The sequence below is a fragment of the Ochotona princeps genome, chromosome 7 (assembly GCF_030435755.1).
Source record: "Ochotona princeps isolate mOchPri1 chromosome 7, mOchPri1.hap1, whole genome shotgun sequence".
Taxonomy (NCBI): Eukaryota; Metazoa; Chordata; class Mammalia; order Lagomorpha; family Ochotonidae; genus Ochotona; species Ochotona princeps.
The window spans coordinates 39,915,898-39,942,666 of NC_080838.1; the positions used below are offsets into that span (position 1 = coordinate 39,915,898).

The following is a 26,769-nucleotide window of genomic DNA, read 5'->3' on the forward strand; positions in this document are numbered from 1 at the left end:
TTTGATAAATGGAAATACACTTAAAAGAAATCATGTAATTATCAAGGCAGACTGTGATAGAGTTTGTAACACTATTGCAAACAATTTTAGAATTTACAAGTGAAAATGAAGGTTAAAGCAGAGTGTACTCATGTTTTCCAGCCCCTTTTCAATAAATGTATTGAATTTATAGTTTAATGTTTTTCTTTGTACATTAATTTATATGCTCTACTGTTATTCTAGTTAATCAAATAATTCTTCTGATGATATGAAGTGGTACTTCAGGGAGAATATATTGTGTCAAGCAAAGCTTTTTGTTAGTGTCATGGTTAGTTAATCAAATTCATGGTGCACCTGCAGTATTCCCTACCTCTCATTTTTGCAGAAGAAATCTGTACTCTTGAGTAAAACTCATATGTATCATCTTTTAGGATTGTCTGCTCTTAAATAAGAATTTCAAATTGGGGGTAAAAATGATAATGAAAGGATTCTTGATTTGCATTTGTTGTTTTTCGTTGCTTGAAAAAGAGTAATGTGTACTTTAAAAAGGAAAATTAAGCAGTAATTATTAACTTTCTTAGCTTGTGTTTTGCATTCTCTACAACTCTGAAATAATTAGTGAAAAAGATGAGGCTTGGTAAAGTTGGATAATCTGTCCAACATCCTGTGAGCAATGTCGGGCAACAGCGAAGTAGAGTCCTCTCAATATGAAGCTGAGCTACTTCCATAATGCCATGGTCCATAAGACCAGGACTCATGATACACTGAGAATTTCATGGGTTTTGTTTTATTTGGCTCTGTGAAGAACAAAATTGTCTTAATACATTAATGAATCACTCTATATTCTAGACATAAGTACCACATTTGATGAGTCATTATAATGTCTCTTATTTCACAACATCTCAGTCCTAACACCAATAATATATTTATGCAGAGTTTTGTTACTTTTGTATTATAGTTGTTACTCAAATTAGACGACAAAGTATGTATCTTTCCTATGCTTACTGGATCCCTAGTAATAACACCAATCAATAAAAACTAATCTATAGAATCAACATTGAGGAATTTTTACTAGGATTACATTACTTATGATTGACTTAATCAGCACCATGTGAATCAACGCAATCTGTAATTCACTCCTACCCAGAGGAAAATCTAGTATTATGTGCTTTAGAGCCCCAACGCCATAATTACATGGTTGAATTTTGTGGTCAAATACAATTCAGACTGAAATTATTAGCATAAATGCTCATACAGTTTCAGGGACACACTATGAATCACAGGTATTCCTGTCACTTTAGAAATGTGAAGAATTTAGAAGTTACAGTGAGCCATCTTACCAACAGTCACTGTAAACTTCCACTTGATTGTAAAAAATGTAATAGAACTTCTTTCTAGGTGCCAGGGAACCCATGAGTTCTCATTAATTGAAGTTTTTTTCACGAAAGGAAAACAAATTATCTTGAAAAGTTTTAAAATTCTTCTTAAATTCAAGGAATTATTTCATACATTGATTTTTTTTCCTGCTTTACGTATGGGTGTATGTGTACCTTTTATATTAAAAGATGCTAATTTAATTTTTCAAATGCATTCCCATCATCTGGGAAAAAAGTATTTGTTTTTATTTATGATACAATATCTTTAGTTGTCACTGTTTTTAAGGAAGCCATAACACTACTTTTCTAGGGGCCAACAGTGGAGGTATCATTTGGGATCCTCTTGGCCCATATTTTATTGCCTGGGTTTTTGTTACAGTTTCACACCTGATTCCACCTACCAGCTAATCTGTATCCTTTAAAGCAGCAAGTGATAGCTCAAACAGTGACAGATTAAATTCAGAGCCTCTGGCTTCAGTCTCTTCATCTCTGATTTTTGCAGGTATTTAGAAGTGATCCAGTGAATGGAGCACTCAGTCTCTCTCTCTCTCTTATCTCTCTATCTCTCTATCTCTCTATCCCTCATACGCACACACACACACAAAAATAAGCAAATTTAATTTTTTTTTTCCAAAATAATGCCAAAATACAAATACTTGCAGGGAGGGAATTTCAACTGAACTTGAACTATGGTTATGCAGCGGGGTGGAGGAACCCACCATGGGGGGAGCGTGGGGGGGAGAATCCCAGATTCTAGGTAATTACAACACAATGTAATTAATGAATAAATTTAATAAAAAAAAATAAAATAATAAAAATAATGCCAAAATAGACAATCAAATATAAATGGAGTGAATTTTTCTCCTAAGCCTATGTAAACTCAATCAAAGCATGAACTTTGACATACTGACAAAACAAAATGTTCCAAACAAAATGAGTTGCATGAAGGCATTTAGCAAAATTTAAAATCACATTGTAATGAAGTTTTTCATATTTCTCACTGTAGAGTGCAAAATGTCTGTTTCATTTCCTATCATTGTAGGTTTTTTTAAATTACATTGGTTTCCATATTTGCTAATTTGTGAAAATTGGTAATGAAAAATGACAGAAATTAAAAGGTTCTTTTCTTTAGAAAGATTGAATAGAGACAAACAGTAAAAGTAAAGTACCATTCTTAATTACTAGCAAAGGTTTAATTATCAAAGATAGTACTAAACAATGGTTCCTTTCAGTAATCAAGATAATTATATGTCTCAATCACCTGAATGTTGATTTTTTTCTCTTAGTTTCATTAAGAGATTTTTTTCTAATAACTACATCATTTTAAAATTAAATTTTATTAATATAGAGTAAACGAATTTAATGTATATCACAATATAGATTTACGAGCATAATGACACTTTCCCACCTTGCATTGTTCAAGCACATGTTCTCAACCAATATCATCCTTCCTCATTTTTATAAATTTTTACAATGATTTTTGCAGTTCACTTCACAATGACAGGCTTAACACTTCATTAGGTGGTGATTTCAGCAAAGAAAGTAGAAAAAATTATTCTTCAAAAGTATAGGCAAAGGCTGTAAACAATAATCAAATCTTAAAATGTCACATTAGCTCAATAGATTACATTTTTGTAATCTTGTGTAACAGTTACCACAGATCAAGGAAAATTTAAAATATGTTTTTGAGACTGACTTATTTCACTAAGCATATGGTTTCCAAGTGTATCCATTTTGTTACAAAAGACAGAATTTCATTCTTTTTATGGCTGAACTCTATTCCATAGTGTATATATGCCACATTTCCTTTATTGAGCCATTGTTGATGAACAACTGAGCTGATTCCATTTTTGCATTTGTGAGGTACACCACCAAAAATATGAGAGTGCCAGTAACTTTTTCATATGCTGATTTCATTTTGTTGGGGAAATTCCCAGGAGTAGGATAGCTGGGTCATATAGCTCTACTTTCATTTTTTTTTTTTTTTAAAGATTTATTCATTTTTATTACAGCCAGATATACACAGAGGAGGAGAGACAGAGAGGAAGATCTTCCGTCCGATGATTCACTCCCCAAGTGAGCCGCAACGGGCCGATGCGCGCCGATCCGATGCCGGGAACCAGGAACCTCTTCCGGGTCTCCCACGCGGGTGCAGTGTCCCAATGCATTGGGCCGTCCTCAACTGCTTTCCCAGGCCACAAGCAGGGAGCTGGATGGGAAGTGGAGCTGCCGGGATTAGAACCGGTGCCCATATGGGATCCCGGGGCTTTCAAGACGAGGACTTTAGCCGCTAGGCCACGCCGCCGGGCCCCTACTTTCATTTTTAAAAAATTATTTTTTATTATTGTTTTATGATACAGTTGCATTGGCTCTGGGATTTCCCGTCCCACTCCCTAAGTTCCTTTCTCTCTCCCTTACTGATTTACCCTCAGTATTATGGGTGGTCCTTCATGAACAGTCATAAGTCCATCATGCTGTTACTGAGGTGTTTCCAGACATTGTGAGCATGGACAATGTCAGAGAGTCCAGCATCCTACTGTCAGGATATTTTCAACTGTTTCACTGGGAGTCCATCTTTGATCTGGATGCTTAGAGACATACTGAACTATGTCTCCACAACTGATCATGTAAGCCTCTGTTACACTTCTATTATACATCCCCTTAAATACAGAGCCAGTGAACACAGTCCACAACAGGAAAAAAACAATAAATTTTCATCAACATGAAGTTAACGAACATGCTACAAAAATACCATAGAGATCTATTTTCAGATTTCAGAGGAATTTTCATACTGATTTCCATATAGTTGTCTTAGTTTACATTCTCACCAACAGTGTAATATGATAACTTTTTCTCCATCATCCTCACCAGTATTTACTGCTTTCTGATTTCTGTACAATAACCATTGTAACTGGAATAAGGAGAACCTCATTGTAGTTTTTATTTGCATTCCTTGATGGCTGGTGACCTGAGCATGTTCTCATGTATCTCTTGGTCATTTCTGTTTTATCCTTCAAAAAGTGCCTGTCCCATGTTCTTGGCCCATTTTTTAACTGAATTGTTTGGCACTATTTTGAGCTTACTGAGCTCTTTATATATCCTGGATATTAAACCTCTGTCAGTTGCATAATTTGCAGATATTTTCTCCCATTTTGTTGGTTGTCTCTCTACTTGACAAAGGGCTGCCAAGAGTTTCCTTTGTATTGCAGAAGATTCTTTTAAAAAGAGAGATTTATTTTTATTTGAAAAACAGATATTATAGAGATAGGAGACAGAGACCTTCCCTCCACTGGTTCACTCCCAAAATGGCCACAACAGCCAGAGCTGAGCAGATCAAAAGTCAGAAGACAGGAACTTCCTCCAGGTTTTCTATGTGGGTACAGGGGGTCCAAAGACTTGAGCCATCTTCCACCTTTTTCCAAGGCCGTAAGCAGGGAGCTGGATTAAAAGTGCAGCAGCCAGGACATGAACCACTGCCTATATGGGATGTTGGCACCAGACAGAGAATTAACATAATACATAACCAGACTGACTCCACAGAAGTTTCTTAACTTGATGAAATACCCTCTATTTTTGTTTTAATTACATGTGCTTTCAGGGAGGGCCTTTCAAAGCAATTTCTGTCTATATAAATGTCTTGCAGAGTTTCCCCAGTGTTTTACTCTAATAACTTGATGATATCAGTTCATACATTTACATTCTTCACCTATTTTGAACAGATTTTTATACAAGGTGTAAGATAGAGATCTTGTTTAATACCTTTGCATATGGAGATCCAATTTTCCCAGCACTACTTGTCCTTTTCCTAGACACTGATTACTTGGCTGTAGATGCATGGGTTTATTTCTGAGGTTTCTATTCTGCTGCATTGGTCATGCCTATTTATTTTTGCCAGTACCAGATTCTTAGGATGACTACTGTCCTATAGTATGTCTGAAACATTGTATTGTGATTCCTCTGGCCTCTTGTTTAAGACTGATTTAGTTATTCAGAGTCTCTTGTGTTTCCATTTAAATTTTAGCATCATTTGTTTTCATATTTGAGAAAAATGTTGATATTTAAATTGAGATCACATTGAATTTATAAATTGTCGTAGGCAGTTCGACATCTTGATGTTATTAATTCTTCAAATCCACAAACATGTCAAATTCCTCATTTTTTATTTCTTTTATTAAATTTTTGGAATTTTCATATCCTTGGTTAGATAGCATCATATTTTGCATGATAAAATTGTATTATCTTCACATTCTTTATTTCAAAAGTATGCAATTTAGGAAAATCTTAAAATTTTAATTTATATAATTTAAATATACAAATTGACAATGATAAATGTCTCTGTGTCTGTTTTGTACTGGAATAATTATTCTTACCTCTATTCTAAAAATTGCTCTCAAGTGCACACAGAGATTAAAATTTTTCTGTGAGTTAGTATGTGGCATCCTTGATATGAACTGAAAGTTTAACTGAGATAACTGAGAAAGTGAAAATCAGAATGAGAATCAGAATCAGCTCCCAAACTTGTACACTAATATTTGTCAAGCATTTACTATTGGCAAGACACAAGCATCACTGAAGTAGTAAAACAGAACTTGGATTTAGCAGTTTGTTGTTTAATATGGAAGAAAAACATTAAGTAAATAATTATGCAAATAAACGTGTGCTGCAAAATGCTCTGCTATGAAAAATGAATGAAAGCCATATTGGTCTTGTTGATAAAACTCTTCCAAGAATATGACAGAATACATTATCTAAAAAGACATGTCATATTTATTGAGGTGAAGGGCTGGAGTAGGAATAGTCAAAGCTGCCAAAACCACATACAAGTGGATTTTAATGTAGGAAAGCACTTGGTGAGTTTCAGGAAATAGCTAGTGTGACCAAAATATAGTGAACAGTGCAGGGTGATTCAAAATGAAGGTACACTGAAAAGCAAGGATTATATGATCAAAAGCTTGAGATGAAGCCAGGAATTTTGTAATTTTGATACAAAAGGAACTCATGGGGAGATTTTGAGTAAGAAAAATCATCATTCCTGTGTTATTTAAATATTGCTTTGGCTGGCATACAGGATCTGGAGTGACTAGAGCAGATAGGCAGACCATTAGGACTGATATGGACTAAAATGTGATGATGGTGGGCCCGGCAGCGTGGCCTAGCGGCTAAAGTCCTCGCCTTGAACACCCCGGGATCCCATATGGGCGCCGGTTCTAATCCCGGCAGCTCCACTTCCCATCCAGCTCCCTGCTTGTGGCCCGGGAAAAGCAGGAGAGGATGGCCCAATGCATTGGGACCCTGCACCCACGTGGGAGACCCGGAAGAGGTTCTAGGTTCCCTGGCATCGGATCAGCGCAGCACCGGCCTTTGCGGCTAACTTGGGGAGTGAATCATCGGACGGAAGATCTTCCTCTCTGTCTCTCATTCTCTGTATATCTGACTTTGTAATAAAATAAATAAATCTTTAAAAAAATGTGATGATGGTGACAGTACTAGAGAAAGGAGGTTAGATTTAAGATATTTACTGTAGGTAGTAGGCTTTGGGAAAGAAAGGAAATGAAGAAGCATTAAGACTTGTATCTGTCTTTTTGACAGAGCAACATATCTGTTTGATGACTGACAATGTTATTTAATGACATGAAAGAACCATGAAGAACAGAACTGTTTGGGATGAAACATGGAGAAACTAAAAATTGAAAATAAACTGAAACTAAAAAATTTCATTTGTGTTCTAAATATTTAATTTACAGTTTATAATACCATAGCCATTTTCAATTGTCTTTTCAATCCATGTCCTCAATAAAATCTTCACGTAAACCATTAAATTCATGTATCTAGTATGTTCTTTTCAATCAAGGATCAATGAGGAGAATGATGAAAATTAAACTTGGAAGCTAAAATGTCAACTACTTTAGGCTTTCTACTTCATTCTAAAAAATAATCTGTTTAATCCCAAATCAAATGTATAACAGTTAGCTACAAATCTATCATTATGGCTAAACCTAAATTTCACAGTCGGCCTTCCAGATTATACTGCTTGCAATCTTAAACCAGACTTTTCTTTCCAGTAAGATTACAAGTATTATGCCTGAATGCAAAATTTGAGGACAAACTGATGTTATCTTTATTAAAAACACATTTAGAGGAGATCTCCTATTAATTCTCAATGATTACCAGGTTTTAACTACATGAAAGTGGTTTCTGGAATTTCAAAGATTAGATTGTGGCAAGAAGTAGCAGATTTGAGAGGCAACACAAATATCTCGGGTGTCCCTCTAGTGGGGACCCGGACTCAAGGTGTGATGACTGTGATGAGAAGAATCGTAACACAGGGGATGCAGTGGCAAGATGAACCAATGCACACTTTAGTGAGTTATCCTGGACAACTTATACCATGATTTTTGCAGGGCAAGCAGGCAGATGAAAGTTACTAGTTAACTAAACAATACCATAGAAGCTACTCTAACGATAGATCACAAGGGATTTGGAAAACAATCACCAGGTCTCAGGCAACAGGATAAGTAAACATGAGTTACAGGAACCAAAACCGATAAACAGATCTAACCAGAAAAGGAATTTTACAGAACTTTGTTTGCACTCAGATACATTTAGGCCACAATCACTAAAAAAGAGATGGTGAAGATGCCTCATACCTCTTCACGCACACTTAGCCAGCAAACCAGCCAGCAATCTCAGCAGGAAGTCTGCTTTATGCTGCATTCTCAAGTTTGCCAAGAACATGTGAGATTTGGGGTCTCTTGAGCATCTGGTGGTCTGGTTTAGCGGGCAAATCTCCACAATTAGCAAATCTCCACACATACGGAATATACATATTTAAGAAACTGAAAAAGGATTTGGATAACTCTATAGATGTTTATTCTGGTGACTTATTAAGAAGTGGTTAGACTGTTGCTAGAAATGTCAGTGCTTCAAGACTGATCTCCATAAGATTTGTTACAGATTCAACCTGTGTTCTGAAATAATAAAAGCTTTCAATATTCTTTATAAAAAAAAAAGAAAGAGAAGAAAAACAAAGAAGTGGGCCCACTATAGTGTCGTAGGGCATAAGTCATGCTTTACCACGGAAGTTTCAGTAGAGACAGTCTTGAAATACACGTGCAGTGAAAGTAGTAAAAAACAGGGTATGCTTTTTGTGGGAAAAAAAGCACATCCTAGTAGTTTCATAATTTCTGCATTATACTTGACTAATAATGTATAGAAACAATGGATGAAGGATAGTAGTTGACAAAATAGTAACAGATATTGAGTGTGCATTGTGTTCCAGGAACTGCAAGCCATTTACATGCATTTAAGTATATTTCTGATCAACACTGTTGAAAACAAGAGATGAGGTTGAAAATCACAGGAGTAATAAATAGGATTATAAAATGTTCTGGTATTTCTGACTTCAGTAAATTTTTCTGCTACACACAATAAAAGACAAAACTAGAGTTTTAATGTTTCTGTGTTGCTGAAAGAGAAATAGAAACTGTGCATACATTCATTGCAAAATATTGTTTAATAGTTAGACCATCCATTTACTACATGGGTTTCCTGAGGACACAAATGCTATTTGCAAGCATTTAAAACTAAGTTGAGCCTTTGAGCAGCACAATTTCTTACAAAATTTAAAAAAATAGTAATTTAATTTTATAAAGTAGCTCATGGCATTGTGGGTTTTGTCCTTGCTTCATCTATTTTTCAAAAAAATTATTAATGTTGTAATTATTCATTTTCTTTGTTTCAACGTCTGTAACTGAAATTTGTTTCTTTTGTCTGGTTCCTATCACTGCACTGCTTTCTTGCTTTTCCATCCTTTCCCTCTTTTCCTTCCTTTCTTCATTCCTTCAAGTCCCCATCCATTGACTCACATGTCCAATGCCCATAATAACTTCATCTGGATGAAGGGTGCAGCCAGGAAGTCATTCACATCTCCCACTTGAGTGATACGGGCCAAGTTATTGCAATCACTACCTGCAGCCTTGCATGGTGTACATTCAGAGAGAGTTGGAATTAGAAAGCAGAGCTGAAAATCCAGTCCAGCCAGTCCATCTCATGTGGTGCTCTAACCACTTGGCCGAATTCCTGATCTTCTGGTTTTATTTATCTTTTCAGAGAAAATGGATTTTTGAAGAAAAACACAGGAAGCGTAACACCTCTTTTCATAAACCACCTTAGATGAATGCTTCACTGCTCTTTATAAAGACAAATTACGTTGATATGTGATCTGTAAAACCTTCAGTTTTATATTTCAAAAACCACTTAAAAAGAAACCAAAATATACTTTAGTTCAATTTTAATAGAGCTCTAAGTGATATAATTGTGTACTTTCGGTAATTTCTACAAAGGATGCAGATAAAAGGCACAATAAACTTTCTCTCTCACCTTCCATAAACAGTTACAGCCGGATCAATTTCTTTCTCAAAAGCAACAAGGCCATGCCTCTCATTTCTAGCATTTAAACTACAGTAGACTAAACTGAGTTTTGGAAAATGAACAGTTTGCATTCACAATGGAGGGAAATGACCGGTATAGTGTAGATCTGGGGAAGGTGGATGAATACTTATAAAAGATGTAGGTGTCATTTCCTATCATCCACTACCTGGTTGAAGAAAACTACATTTTGAGACTTCTGTGCCATATGAAAGATTATTAACAATAACACTTAACTATTTTTTAGCACATTTCCTTAGGTGGCCACCTATTTCTTATATTGTCCTCCCCTTTTGTTATTAGTTAAATTGGAAAACAATGCTAACCATATTTTCCTCATTTTTACATCCATTTCCAGCATGGTTCTATTATTCAATTTAGTTGGCAGCCTGATACTACGGTCCTTTGTTATGAAATTGCTCTCTGGCCTGAGGGGAGCCATAACCAATTCAAAGAAAGCCTGCTATGCTGGGAACTTTTAAGATTATCAAGCAATTGAAAAAATACAAACAAAATTTTGAAACCTCATTCAATAGAAAAAATACACGTTTTTGTATGACACATTTAATCTTCTATGCTCCTGTAGTTTCACTCTCCAAAAAAAGAGTGTATCTGCATTAATGGACCATGTCAGGTGGGGAAAATCAACTTTAGTTATGCAAAGTTATCCTAAAATCCAGATTTCACAAAAATCTGTTTCTTGAATTGATAGAATCTGAGCTGGAACACGTGAACAGAAACAGCATTGTGGAGTTGTATATGGGTGCAGGTGCATGAATTGTGTCTGATTTTGAAACTTCTTTCATTTTTACTATCATTTTAACATTCAGTTCCATAAACCCTAGGATACCCACTCTCCAAGTGCCCTCCTCCACACACTGAGTTACCCTGTGCAATTACAACAGCGTAGTTCCTCATAAACAGTCATAAGTCAATCATAAGGGCATGGACAATGGCAGAGAGTCCAGCATCCCATTGTCAAGACACATTCAACAGTTTCACTGGGAGTCCATCCTAAATCCAGAAGTAGAGATGCACAATACACCGTATCCTCACATTTGGACATGTCAGTCTCTACTACACAGTCACTGAATTGCCTCCACTCAAGTGAAAAGCCACAACAAAATCAACAACAGCAGGAAAAACAAAACTTCACAATGCCATGAAGTTAAACAACATGGCCACTGGATGTCATAGTCCCCATTACAATTACTGTACATCCCTCAAACGAAAATCCACAAAACATAATCAACAGGAAGAAACAGGAAATTCAAACTGCCAAGAAGTTAAAAACCATGCTATTGAATAACTAATGTGTTGCTGAAAAAATGAAAAAGAAAATCAAGAGCCTTCTTGAGGAACATGACGCTACTGTATGACCTGTGAGTCAGTGAAGAATTTAATGAGAAAAAAAAACTGTACCAAAGAAATGAAACTAAATAAAAAATCAAAATCCATGAGTTATAATTTCTACTAATCTTTGTTGGTGAGATGTGCCTCGTGTGGGCAACAAATAAATGTTTTTTTTAAAATCCAGTGTACTAATCTGTGATGTTTGATTGATGGGTTGAAGCTATTTATATTCAGAGCTAATACGAATAGGTGGGAAGTTGGTCTTGTCATTTAGCAATTGGTTAACCATTGATTAAATCTTCTGCTGTTGGAATCGGATGCCCTCGGAGGCCGAGTACTCTGAGGTCACCCACCCCCAACCGGAGCTTCCGCAGGGGATGGAAGAAGTCCAAACACTACCATGCAGAAACCAAAGTCATTGGAAAGACAACCAGAAGCCCTGAGCGGTCCGCAGAAACAGAACAATAAATGTCCTTCGGGACCAGGGAGGAGAGCTTTCTCTGGTCCGAGCCTGGCTCCACCTCTGGACCCCCACTCTCCCTCGCAATGACCATTGGGATCACTTCGAAAACCCCCTCACAGCAAACAAACAATCATACAATCTAAAAAAACCTAAAATAAATAGACAAACAACAAAAAGTAGAGCTTGGAATCTGACAGGAAAGAGCTGGCATGGATTGGCTCATGCCTCGCTGGGTGGGACACAAAGATTAGTCACTCCTCACCATGGTGTTGAGGATTTTCCTGCACATCACCCCCCCAAAAAAAATGTTCTGCACCTTAATTGTCGACAAATGTCTTGTTAGAGTTACAAGCCAGTCTAGATTATCCTAAAATCTGCCAAGATCAGCAAAATAATACTTCAACACAACAAATGGCTAAATACTAAAATGAAATAGACACGAGACAGCTGAATGGTACCTTATAGCGATTTCAAGGTATATAGCAGCCGGTCCAGTATATAAACTAAAATTGAGATGTCAATGAGCTAATCATAGGTTGTGGTTAAGAACTTGCCTTTTTTTTTTTATAACATACTGGTTACTCAAAACCATGTCAATTCCATAATGTTGCAAATTGCTGTTGATGTTATATTGGGACTCTTAATGAACTGGGATGATATTCTACCAGCTCTAACTTCAGACCAGAAATGGTCTCCCCAAGAAACTGTTCAACCCATCTGGACAATAAGTAGCTGGACTCTATGCTTGGTATATGTTTGCAAGGAAAGAATCTTGATTGAATTTGAACTGTAATACTGCATCAAGGTGGAGGAGTCCACCGGGGGGAGGGGCGTAGGGAAGGGTGGGGAGATTCCCAAAGCCTATGAAATTGTCATATAAGGCAAAAGAATTAATAAAACAAAAGAAATAAACTGCAGTTACAGAAGCAAAAAAACTGCTATAATTGGGTGTTTATGAATATCTGTTGAAATGTCAGTAACATATGCATCATTAATGCCTTAAATTGGATGCTTGGTTCTGTTAAAACCATGCTTTTTCTATTAGATTAGTGTTACCACAGCATATAGCTATTCTTCTTATTGGATTATGAATTTACTTCTAAATTCTAAAAAATAATAGTTATTTAATATATCTCTAGGACTCATCTTAATGTTTAAAAGTTATTTTCTATTTACAATCTACCCCCTGCTAATGTTATTAGTATGTACTTGTGTGAACTTTAAAAGTACTACTTGAAAGTACAACAGATTTCTCATGTTCAAAAAAAAATCTTCTGCTGTTATTTTACTGAGATGTTCTTCACATTTGTCTTAGGTTTTTCTCGGGGCTATTCTTGTTCTCTGTCAAGAGCACATCTTCAAATAGCATTTGTACAGCAGGTCTGGAAGAGGTAAATTCTTTGAGATTTTCTTTGCTGTGGAAGAATTTTATTTCATTTGCAAAGACAAAGGAAAGTTTGGCTGGGCACATTATCCTGGGCCTACAATTTTTTTCTTTTAGAATCTGGAATAAGTCATTTCATTCTCTTCTGGCCTCTAAAGTTTCCTGTGAGAGGGCAGCTGTGAGTCTGACTGCCAGTCCTCTATAGGTCAATTGATTTTTTTTCACACGCACATTTAAGGATCTTTTCCTTATGCTTAATTGAAGAGAGCTTGATTATACTCTGTTCTGCTGAAGATCACTTTTGATCAACACTATTGGGAACTCTGTGCCCTCCTGGTTTCTGTTCCACTATTCTTTATTCTGATTAGGAAAGTTTCCCTTTATTATTTCATTAAATACATTTTTAAACCCAGCTTCTCTTTCTCACCTTCTGGAACTCCCGTAACTCTTGTATTTGATCTTTCAAAGGTGTCTCTAAATTCTTGAATACCTTTTTGGGCTTGACCCAGATCTGCTTCCAGCTTTTTCATTTTTCCCCATTGTGATAAGAAATATCTTCCAATTCTGAGATTCTTTCTTCTGCCTTCTTCATTCTATTATTGAGAATTTCCACAGAAGTTTTAGTTTGCTCTATTGCATCCTTCCTTTCCAATAACTTGGCTTGGTTTTGTTTCAGTGTTGCTATTTCTTGTGTGACATATTCCTGGAATGCCTGTATGTACTTCTTGTTGTTGATAAGAAGCTTTATAACAAGTATTTTGAATTCTGTGTCCCCCATTTTCTCCATGTATTTCTTAGTGAACTCTCAGGCTGCCAAAGGCTTTTGCTCTTTTGCAGGGGAGTCTTCAGTAATATTCATTGTGCCTTTGTCTCTTCTTTTGCTTTTGCTCATTGTACTTCTGGTTAGCAGATTCTTCTCCTTAGGGCAGGTTTCTAAGCTGTGTCACCCACAGGGTGACTGTTCAATTTTACTATTCAAATTTACTTATTGTGGTTAGCACATGGTTCTTTGTAGTCACTAATGCCACTCCACCCAGCGAGTTCCAGCACTGGTTCTTATATTCCACTTCCACCAAGGCCTCTGTAGCCCCAGCTCCTAGCTCACAACTCTGCACTTCCTGTGATCCCATGGTGGGACTGCACTGTTGTCGGAACAGTGTTTCTCCAACTTCCAGCTCAAGCATTGCCCAGGATTAGGGAGATTCCAGATGTCCTAAATAACTAGGTTGGTGGTGGTGTTGATCTTGCTGGAACCTGTTGTCCATTAGGTCTCAGGGTCACATGGACCTCTCAGACACAGGATGGCAAAGTCGATATTATCTTTGATATGGGACCAGTGCAATACACTGAGCTGGAATTGAGTTTGTTCCCATCTCAGAGAATGTGCAACTCACTGTTGTCCCTGCAGTCTAATAGCCTTTGCCACACTGGACAAAATGGCACTTGATAAACCATTCGTGGAGTTTTTGATCTGCTGGCCATTAGGTCTTCGGGCTACCCAGCCCTATTTTGGGTGAAACCTGTAGAATGTCACATTGTTGTTATTCACTGAGCCAGAAATGAGTTTGCTCCAAGCTTAGTACATGCGCAGTCCTCTACCACAGTCATTACCTCCCTATACATGATGGCTGCTGATTCAGCTCTCCTGAGAGTCTGGATTGTAAAATGCACCCTGTTCCCACACCACTTGTTTGGGATCTGCTGCTCTGTTTCTGCTCCTGCTCAATTCAAACAAATCATCAAAATCATAATTCTTTTTCTTAGTTTGCCTCCTGAGTTCCTGCTTAACTTCCATTCCCATCTGCTTGCTGATAGGGTCTGGCTGCCAGTGGAGCTCAGATCACCATTTGCTGAATGCCACTGCAGTATCTGGTTACTGCAACACCAAACCTTTGTCTCCATTGCTGTCCTGTGTCCATCAGTCTCCAGGTGCGCCTCTACTGTCAGTCTTTCTTCTCCTGTTTCCTGGAATGTGCCCTCTCTTCTTCACCCTGGCTAATGTTTCTGTTGAAACGTGTCCTTATCCTATCAACCATCTTGTTTCTCTGAAATTCATTTTTTAACTGGATTCATTTGATGGATAAAAGTTTGGTTTCAACTTGACAAGGTTCCCAGCATCTTTAGATTTTTCAATACTTTTTATGTTGACCAGGAAAATTTCTTCACTATAAACTTTTACCCCAAAGTGCACACTCTTCAGAAGCATGGAACATGGTTACTGGAACACATGCTGAAGACCAATACATGGTGGCAAGCTGGATCAAAACTGTGCAGCTGAAAAAATATCCTTTCAGCTGGCATATTAAACCTGAAATGTTCACTATTCTTTAATACATATTGGTTTTATTTTGCAGGACATGCTGCGTTCTTTTTTTTTTTTTTTTTTTTTTTTTTTTTGTAGCAAGTGTTGAAATTTTGAGCCACAGAAAAAACTATGTGGCACTGACAAGAACTTACCAAATGTAAAGGCTTTCAAATTGTTCATTACAATCACTGACTCTGTTCTATCTGCTATGCATCAAACTAATACTGGTGGAAATACTGTCAGGCTTCATGTAGTCTATAGAACTTAATATTTATCACTATTTAGTTTTCCAATGCAATAAGTAAAAGTGGATTAATAGCATATTTGAAAATCCTGGAATAAAAACAAAATCACGATCAACTTTTCCACTTTTAATTAACATTTGCTTTATCTTAGGAGCATGGCATTCCTACTGACATGGGCTATGCGGTGGCTCCTCACCATTCAGGTGTCTACCCTGTTCATGTTCAGCTTTATGAGGCCTGGAAGAAAGTCTGGAATATTAAAATCACCAGCACTGAAGAATACCCACATCTGAAACCAGCCAGATACCGGCGGGGCTTCATCCACAAAAACATCATGGTGAGCCTTCTCTGATATGCATGAGGTGCAAGTAATTCTCCCAGGTTTATAGTCCTCATTTGAAGGAGGAACAAAGAGAAAAAGCAAAGTGCTGAAAGTGTGACTACAAGAGCTCCAGGCTGCGGAAAGCATACTTGTCATTTCCGAGCAACAGATACCTTAGTTAACGCTACTACCTTTCAATTATTCAGAAACAACTAAAATTGTTCTCTTTCTAAACTAACAGTACTACCTGGTATGCAGGGACTGGTGTTAAAATGCTAAAAAAAATAAATAAATAAACAAACAAATTAAAATCTTTACCTGATTTGTACATAATTCTTAGAACCCATCATTTCTTCAAATTAGTAGGTAAAGATTAAATCAACTCTCCTATGTTAGGTGTGCTGCTATTGTATAAGCCAGTAAGGCTGTATTTTTCTTTTTACCATACCAGGCTTTAAAAAGCCCAGCTATTTGCAGCAAGAAACCACATGTGAAATCCTGAATAATTCCTAACAGATGATGATATAGAGACCAAAATAACTGACAATGATAATTGAATCATTCTTTCTCATTGCTTATTTCTCTGTTCTGTATAAAACAGAATAAATAACAGGACAAATAAACAACTGAATAAAATAAAACAAATTTTATACACTGGTGCCAAGTGTATATTGACAAAGTATGCTTCCACATGATACATTATGATTCCTTCCAAAGTAAGTCATTAAATTCTATTTTCTCAAATCATAAAATCCAAAGAATGGACTGGTACAGTTGGAAATTTAGATTCACATACTAATTTAGATTCACATACTGGGGAAAAAACTTCACAAAAAGTTCTATCTGAGTAGCCACTGCAACCCTCTGTTAAACTGATATATTTGATTAGCTACATACCCTCTAGAATTAGCTGAAATTGACTTCTTTTCAAATGATTTTCCAATGTCTGCAGAAATTAGAGGGGAAATGACATTTAACCTGGATCAATTCCATCTTCACTTCACCCTCCATTAAAAAAAAAGCTGTCAGACATGCAAAACTATTGCAAAATAGCCACATTTAAACCCGGTCTTCCCTTCCTCTTAACTGAAAATGAACTTTCTGTGCCTAGAGCAGACAGCTTTCCTACCAGACAACATTTAGAATACTGGAGTTATGTGTAAAATTTAAAAGCTCTAATGCATTTAACATTAAAGTTTATGTCTGAAGATTTTATTCAATGCTCTCTTATGTTTGTTTCTCTCTGCATTGCCAGACAATGTATTTGGACATGTCCCTTGAGATATGTTCATTTTTCACTTTCTTAGACAAATATTTTACCTTTGTTATAAATGTGTGGATCTTGCAAGTAATACAGGCTCCTGTTTAGATGGAGCTGTGCCTGCAGTTCCACTTTTACAGCATTAATGGAAATTATCTGTATTTGCTATGTGGGCTCTTGGATAAGAACTTCCAAATAGAGAATGTTCTACAAGCAATTGATTATGCATTACGAGAAAAAGGACAGTGTTAGGAGCCATCTAAACTGATATACAACTTGAGATCATTAAAGCCAATATGACTTCCCATACAGATTTCAAAAAAAGTGAAAGGAACTGAGAAGTGAACTACTCATATTTACTGTATGAGATGAGGGAACTTTTTTATCCTCTATTCACAAATCAAACTCATAAAATCTGAAGTGAAACTCATTCTTCCCTTCAAACTAGCTATTGATCCTGCTATCCCTAATTGAGGTCTGTAGTTTACATATAACATGGCATTCTCACTTCTAATGAGTCTCTAAATGCAATCAAGAACTCCTCAGTAACATTTTTAAAATTCTCTTCTCAAAGGTAGCATCTGAATTCATTCCTTGACTTTCATATGCTGTGAAGCTGGTTTCCAGTTTAATTATTTACAACTTCTGTCCACAACCACACAAACACACAGCAATCCATCCAACTGACAGTGCCAACCTCTTAATCTTTCCAAATATTGCCTTCATCTTTGCCTCCCTAACCTTGATTAATTCTAGTTGTTTCCATAGTCTTTAATATGATTGTCAGGGACTGGAAAAACAAGCTAGACTAAGTCTTCTTATTGTCTGCTTTTCCTATGCCATTGCCATGCTTTCCATCTGAATGAATTTCTGGCCACTCGTATCTGTTGATATCCCTTTGTTCTTCAGTATCAGCACATATGTCTTATGTAATTGGACATGAAGTACTTTGGTTTATACCAGGACTGTACATTAAGTCCTGACTGTTGAATGCAATTCTCTGGAAACAGCCAGAGATGTCTAGGTAATTAGAATGCACACTCTGATTGCCTGCTTGACTTGCTGATCAAGAAGTACATTACTATATACTTCCATCATCCTGCTGGAAGTTCCATAGATGGTCTTTATCGGTAGTTCCCAGAAGCATTTGTTTGCAATTGTAGCTAATTAAGACTTACTTATAGTATATTAGCTTCAGTTTCCATAGATCAAGATTTTTCTTGGTTTATACAGCCACTGCCAGGTATTTTCAGTAACTATAAGGTTTATAGAAGTTCATTATTGTTTTAGAGTTTGAATTTGATAGTGTAACACTTGCAGAATGAAGTATACAGGGCAGTCCATTGCCAAATGCCCCCAAAATAGTTTATTACTTCCCTAAGGAAAATAGAATTACTTCAGGAAACATGTTCAGCATCCATAGCACAACATGGAAAGATCAAACAATGCCTCCCTTATCACTGTCTTACTTGTCTCCTCAGCGTCTTGGAATGGCCCACTGGCTCTCAATCTTAGAGCAGTGCTCATGCTCCAGCAGAGTTGGTGTTCCCCAGGGTTTCAATGGATAGCTGACATTTCCTATTCACTATGTTCTAACTCACATAATTTTAAGAAACAGACAAAACTAAAACTTCTTTTCACCTCTATGTGCTGCACAGAATCAACATGGCAAATCAATCATAAGTTTTGGACATATTCCTTCTTTTTCCCTTAAGGACGTTCAAATGGAATCCTAAAAGTCATTGATTTAGAGTCACACACTTTCAAAATCTATACTAACCTGAAATTATTTTTAACATATAGAAACTATTATTTAGCTTTGGGGTACTTCTTTTACTCTGATAAATCTTGAATTTTTCAAGAGTAGAAAACACTTATCTGTATCCTTGCTCATGGATTAAAATAGAATTTAGAATCTAGGATAAAACTTTAATTTCTAGGAAATGATATTTCTAAGAAGTGTATTTAATTCAGCTAGAATTAAATCTAGCTCTTTTTTATCATTGAATCTGTGCATAGCTTATGAAAATGTATAATGCTTTAAGTACAGACATTATTGAAATTGATACTTTGTGTTTTAAACTGGTTACTTTAATTATTTCCTGGCTCCTGGTTTCACCTTGTCCCAAACCCACGTGTTTGAAGAGTGAAACAGTAGATGAGAGCGATCTGTTTTTGTCTTTCAAAATAAACAAACAAATGAACAAAAAATTTAAAAAGTGTTGTTACTTTGTAGAAGATCATCTTTTTGTCCTTTGTATATGAAAATAAGTGTGTATGGGTAGGAATTAGGCAGTTGATTAGGACACTGCTTGGCAGACCGTCATCCTATCCTGGGTTGTCTAGTTTGAGTGTTTGCTGCAATCCTGCATCAATCCACTTCTGATCAAGCTTCCTGCTCCCTGGAAGACAACAGATGTACTTAGGTCACTGACTTTCACATTAGACACAGATTGGATTTTGGGCTCCTGACTTCAGTGTGTCCCATCCCTATTTCTTGCATTTGGGAACTGAGCCAGTGCATAAAAGGTGTGTGTGTGTGTCTATGTATATGTAGGTCTATGTGCTCCTTTCAAATAGTGAAGTTAAAATAAATATATATTTAAAATATTTCAAAGCCTGTTCTGTCTTAAAATATTTCTTTGACTTTCTTTACTACTCCTTCTATGTCAGTACAATCCTCTGTTACCTAGAGTTTGAAGAATTTTCCAGGTCATAGGTACAGTTGAGTAAAGACAACAGCTTATTCATCATTTTCATGAAGGGGAAAAAAACAGTAAATATCCACAAATGAATTGGTTGAAAGAAATGTTGTCCTTACTTAGTTATTTTTCCTTCAGGTTCTTCCAAGACAGACCTGTGGGCTTTTTACTCACACAATTTTCTACAAAGAATACCCAGGAGGTCCTAAGGAGCTGGACAAGAGTATTCAAGGTGGTGAACTGTTCTTCACTGTGGTCCTCAACCCAGTAAGTATTTGCAGTCATCTTCCAAATAGGTATAATAAAAATGTCATGATGGGTGAAAACTGAAGAGAAAAGCATTATAAAGATCTAGTTGTAAAAAAAAAATGAAATAGGGAAAAACTAACTATACAAGTAATAAATAGTGACATGAGAACTTATGGCAGAACTAGGCCGTGTTCTCATAAATACCCTGCTGCATTACAAAGTCATCAGAATTTAGAGAGTCTTGCTTTTATGAAGAATAACATTTTTCACCTATAAAAACTCTTAACTGGGAACTAGTTTTATGTTTCCAGTTAGCCAGTATTATCTCTGTTATTTTTCTCTTCCTAGTTAAAGTAAAAGCAAAAGACTTCATATTTTGTAAGTAAAATGGAGAGGAAGTAGCCAAGCCAGCATGATTATTTTTCCTACATGCGATTGGATCTTGCCTTGCTAGGTTACAGGCTGAGGCATAGCAGCCCTGTGGAAGGGGCTGCTGCAATTATGCCTCTGCTTGTTAATCCATGACTATCAGCTGCATGAGAAACATTTACACATAACTTAAGGTGAGTACTATAAAATTGTATAGAGATATAAGAGATAATTGAAATAAACTATATAAGGAAAAAATGATTTCACTTCTTTTTTGAAAATCAATAATATAAAAAAGAAAGCTAAATTTATTTATCAGCAAATATGAGTTTGCTCTGAGGCTATTAGTCATATTTAAGATGAAAAGAGATAATTATATCCAAATGTGGCATTACTGTAAAAGTTGGATAAGACAAAAATAAATGAAAATAAAATTCGAGTTATTTCATGTTTGATCTTAATTCCACAGAACTTGCAAATATAAGTGCAGGTATTTTTTGACATCTACTTTCATTCAACAACAGTATCTCTTTTTTAGCTCTTAGAAAATGAGATAAAATTAAGTTATCCATACGATGAACTCAACTTTGGGCAAAACCTATATCTATTCAAACATTGGGCTAGTATGGAAAAGTGCAGCATTTGGCTTCTTGGAAGTGTATCAACCTCTAGGCTCCCAAAATATAACCAGTCCTGAAATATATACCAGAAATATTCTGAGTCCCTTCACTTATCTGGATCTCTTGAATAGCTTTCTTCCTTGTCAATTTAAACAGGACTACTACAGAGGCCAAAATGATTAAACTAATGACAGGTTATGAACTAAAGACTTTTAAAATACTCTGAAAATGTTAACATTTCAACAAATAACCTTTGCCCCTTTAATTTGTAACTAAGAGAACATGGTATTCTATATCATACAACTGAAGAACCATGAACAGTCATCTAATGGATAATTTCAAGCAATGTTTGCTTTGGTGCTTAAGAAATCCCTGGTAGTATTGTTCCAAAACTTTCTAAACCAAATGGGTTTCTTTCACTGTATAAGGAATCTACAATTAGCTCATCCAAGCTTAATAGTTTATTCAGAATTCCAAGCATTTAGTGGTTTTAAAATATATCTATTTTTTACCAAATAAAATTATTTTCCTTTTAAAAACTTAGACTAAGGTTGTATAATTTGGAGCAATAATTTAATATATTTAATAAGTAACACTTTCAAACTTAAAAAATACATTAAAATAAAAATATTTTTAAACTAGATTTAGAATCACTTTTCAGGCTTTTGTCAATTTTTAAAATTTCTCTTAATGAAGAGATTCTTTAAAATGAAAGAAGGAAAATGCCTCGCAAAATGGTTTTTCCTTGAATCGGAAAACTTCAGAAGACAGTGGTATTCAAATACTTGAGTTAAAAATAAATGGCAAACATAGAGTCCATCATCGAAACTGTGTTACATAATACAATGTAATTAATGAATTAAAAATAATAAATAAATTTTTTTTAAAAATAAATAAATAAATAAATGGCAAAAGATTATCAGTGCTATAAGTTCAAAGAATCCAAAACCAGCTACTTCTGACACATCAGTTCCAACTTTTACAAGAAATTCTTGACTGGAGACATGTGACTGAAGAATTCACATTTAGACATAATCCCAGTTTAGTCAAAATGAAGATTGTTGTCATTAGTTTATTCTCAGTTTAAGATGCTATATTGATTTATTTTACTTGATAGAATGACAGAGAGGGAGAGACAGAGAAATCTTCCATCTGCTGGTTCACTATACAAATGTCCAAATGGTTAGAAAAGCCACAGTTGGGCTGGTCTAAACCTGGGAGCCAGGATATTCTTCCAGGTCTCCCATATGGATGTAGGAACCCAAGGACTTGGGCCATCCTCTGCTACCTTTGCTGGCCATCAGCAGGGAGCTGGATTATAAGTGGAGCAGCTGGGATACAAGCTGGTGCCCAAATGGGATGCTGGTAATGTCTACGATGCAGAATAGAGGGATGTGATATTCCCATGAAATCTTCATTTCAATATCAAGTGTAGGGGCATTGTTTAAGTCAATGCTAAGAAATGTTCAGGTACAAGGAGGTGTGCTAGCCATTTCAAAACAGACACTATTAAGTTGGAATGACACTCTACTTACTAGAATCAAGTCCACATTCGCTGTGGAAAAGATTTTAACTTAAAATAATTCTGAAAGGTAGCCACTAAAAGCTATGTAATACCCCAGACAGTATTGTTTAGAGAGAGAGAACTATGAATTGGAGAACACATGATATCTTTTCCTTAACTGGCAGTGCTGTTGCAGCAAAAACTTGGAATCACTATAATTTAGGCTGTGGATGCATATATGCTTACAGTGCACTCCTTGTACTATATATATATATATTTTTTTAAGATTTATTCCATTTTTATTACAAAGTCAGATATACTGAGAGGAGGAGCGACAGAGAGGAAGTGGAGCTGCCGGGATAAGAACCAGCAGCCATATGGGATCAAGGCGAGGACCTTAGCCACTAGGCCACGCTGCCAAGCCCCATTGTACTATATTTTTTAGTGAAACAGTCAGCCGCACCAGGGTATCTAGGGCCACAGGTCTAGCAGAGTTATGTCAGTTACACTGACTGTCTACAATAATAAAATTTAACAAAAAAAAAATCACAAAAAGAAGTGCCATTATCTATGAATGTTAAATGTGATTGTTTATAACAAAAAGTTACATGCATTTTGGAAATAAGGTAACTAAATACACTTGAATTCATTTGAGTTTAAAATAGTATAAACAAGACTTTAATTAATGAGTTTTTATAACGTTTTCCCATACATCACCATGATACTTAGGAGTCAAAATAACTGCAGTAAAGTGCCTCTCAGAGTCAAACTGGAGTAGATTACATTAAAAATAAAGGCTCTTTAAATGGAATAACTGGCCTGAAATGTTGTATCATTACCAGTGTATTTTTTACCATTAAAGAAATGTCAGTCAAGTGAATTTACTACAAATAAAGAGTTACAAAGACAAATACTACCACTGATTAAGGCAAGGAAAACATTGGTTATCTCTTAATGAGTATTCCCAATGTTACAGACCTGGATATCTCTGCTTTGTGTTGGATGCAGATGTGTTGACTAACAAACACCGAGGTTCAAGTTCAGTTGGGAGGTGGACCCATTTGACTGTCTAATCTTATGATCATTAGGCAGTTAATCCTAATTCTATTTCTAATTATGAATTCAATAAGCAACTTCCTAATTAAGGTTTGATTTCTTATATAGTTTGTACATAGCATGTTGATAACAAGAACTTATACTCACTGGGACAGTAATTTGCAAAATAATTTATATTATTTCGTTTAATTAGTGAAAACTTCGCAGGTAACCTGATGGCCACATCAGGAAAGATGTATGTAATAATATGAATTCTAGCATTTCACATCTTCTCTTTGACTTAAAACTCCCCATTTAAAATTAATAAATGGCATGCCAGTTTTATGTGCTGATTTCATGAGTTTTACTGATTTGATTTTGGCCCTGAGAAATGGACTCTCTCAGTGTGTTACATCAGGCATTGGAGCCCAACAGGCTGAAAAACAAACACTCTGCTTTTTTGTTTTGTTTTGTTTTTTCTTCTTTTTTTCAACTGGTTCTGTATGGTAATGAGCGTTGCCTTGTGCTTACACCATTAGAGGGACCAGGACGATGGCCGAACAGGCTAATCCTCTGCCTGTGGCACCAGCATCCCATTTGGGCACCAGCTTATATCCCAGCTGCTCCACTTATAATCCAGCTCCCTGCTGATGGCCAGCAAAGGTAGCAGAGGATGGCCCAAGTCCTTGGGTTCCTACATCCATATGGGAGACCTGGAAGAATATCCTGGCTCCCAGGTTTAGACCAGCCCAACTGTGGCTTTTCTAACCATTTGGACATTTGTATAGTGAACCAGCAGATGGAAGATTTCTCTGTCTCTCCCTCTCTGTCATTCTATCAAGTAAAATAAATCAATATAGCATCTTAAACTGAGAATAAACTGGAATAGATCACAAATAAAATAAACCAATAAAATCCACACAAGATTACCTTCATAAAAACAAAAATTAAACCACACTGAATGTTTTAGTTACAATATGTATTGTGTATTTTTGCTGATAAAATTTGTCAAAAATAAACACCTTTTATTCTAATGAGAAGATTTTATGTCTTTATTTTCTGATTTACTAATTCCTAAAAGCATTTCAGGAACTGAATACTCTTTGTTGGGAATCAAATTAATTGTAACAACTGTATTGCATGTACTATACTGTCTTTCAAACAATAAATAAGACTTTTAAAACACAGCAGCAGTAACATCTTTGGAGAGTAAAGTGCGATTTTTGAACATGCCTAATAATAATAATAAGTATCGCCTAAGTCCTTGACAGAAGAAGCCAAACTTAATGCATCACAGTCTCCAAGGGAAGTTTTGGGATATGCATGCTTATTACGTAGCTTGTGCTATGATCTCTCCTTTTAAAATGTTATTTTTAAAGATTCATTTATTTATCTTAAAGTCAGAGTTACAGAGTGAGAGAAAGTCAGAAAGACGCTGTATCTGCTGGTTCACTTCTCCAGATGGCTGCAATGGCAAGGTTTGGGCCAGGTTAAAGCCAGAACTAGGAGATTCTCTGGTCTCTCACAAGGGTAGCAGGGATCAAAGCACTTGAGCCATCTTGCATGGTTAGTCCAGGCCATTAGCAGAGAGCTGGATCAGAAGTGAAACAGCTAGGACACAACCTGTTTTCATAAGGGATACTAGCATTGCTGACATCTGGTTTACCCACTAGACCACAAATGTCCACCCCCAAATTTTATTTTTTAATGGACATGTACATATTGCACATATTTATGGGGCATCATGTTTCAGTATTTGCATACATCGTGTTAATGTTCAAATCAGAGTATATATAACTTCTAAGTCATGTATTCCTTTTTGGTGGAATATTCAAAATCCTTCTGTTTTTTTAAAAAACAAATATATAGATATTTATCATCATTTCTACTGCACACCAGAATGTTTCTCCTAACTGTACTTGTAAATTAATACCAGTTGGCCTACCTTTCTCCACTGCTCCCTTATCTCCCCATCTCCTGGTTAACACTCTTCTGCTTTCAATTTCTATGAGACCAACTTCCTTAGGTTTCACAAGTGAGTAAGATAAAGTGATATTTTCTTTATATGCCTGGATTCTTTCATTTAAAATGAGTGTACTAGTTTACATTTTCACCAACAATTTGGCATGATGTGTTCTTTTTCCTCCACATTTTCTGTCAATGCTTGTTATCTCTTTTCTTTTTGGTAATAAACATTCTATCTGGATGAGGCTAATGTGTTATGTGATTTTAATTTGCATATCAATGACTTTTAGTGTTACTAAGCATTCTGTTCATTAGGATGTTGATCATTAATATGTCTTATAAGAAATGCTCGTTTAAATTTACTTTCTAGATTTGGGACTATTTAACTGCATTTTTTTCCCTATGAGAAATGCTTTAGTTTCTTAAGCATTCTGATCATTGACCAGTTAACAGATTCCAAGTTGTCTCTTCAGGCTATACATAGTTTCTTTTTCTGAGCAGAATCTTTTTAGTTTGATGTAATCTCATCTGTCTATTTTGCTTGTGTTTCCTGTGCTTTTAGAGTTTTATCCAAAAAGTCTGAGCCAATTCCAATGTCATGAAGTGCTTTCCCGATGTTTTATGTAGTAGTTTCACATCTTACACTTAGAAGTCTTTCCTCCTTTTTGAGTTTATTTTGGTACATAGTGAGAAGTGGGATCTAGTTTCACTCTGCTACATGTGAATATCCAATTTTTCCCTGAAATCATTTATGGAAGACACTCCTTTCTCCAAAGGATGTTCTGAGCATTATAAGGAAAATAAGTTAGCTGTAAATGCTCAGCTTTACTTCTAGGTTCTCTGTTTTATTCCAATGGTTCATACTTGTCCTTTTTTAAAGATTTGTTTATTTTGAAAGAGCTACAGAGAAAGGAGGATATCAGGTAATAGGGGAGTGGGGGGAGGGGAGGTAGGGAGAGAGAGAGGAGGGACAATGAGAATGAGAATCTTCCATCTGCTGGTTTACTCTCCAGATGGCCACAATGACCATAACTGGCCAGGCTAAAGCCAACTTCACTTAGGTTTCCCATGTAGATGACTGCAGCCCAAACGCTTGGGCCCTCTCCTACCGCCTTCCCAAGCCATTAACAGGGAACTGGATTTAAAATGGGTCAGTCAGGACACAGACCAGAGCCCAGATATGATGCCAATGTCACAAGCAATGGCATTA

At 36.1% G+C, this 26,769-nt stretch overlaps 1 protein-coding gene across 1 annotated transcript in view; it reads left to right on the top strand.

The window, feature by feature from the left end:
* Positions 1–26,769, top strand: part of LOC101534656 (N-deacetylase and N-sulfotransferase 3) — a 151,235-nt gene that overhangs the window by 58,177 nt on the left and 66,289 nt on the right. Inside the window, exons 4-5 of the mRNA XM_058666962.1 lie at positions 15,684–15,869; positions 19,956–20,084. Coding sequence (XP_058522945.1) covers positions 15,684–15,869; positions 19,956–20,084 — 315 coding nt within the window. The remainder of the gene's footprint in view (positions 1–15,683; positions 15,870–19,955; positions 20,085–26,769) is intronic.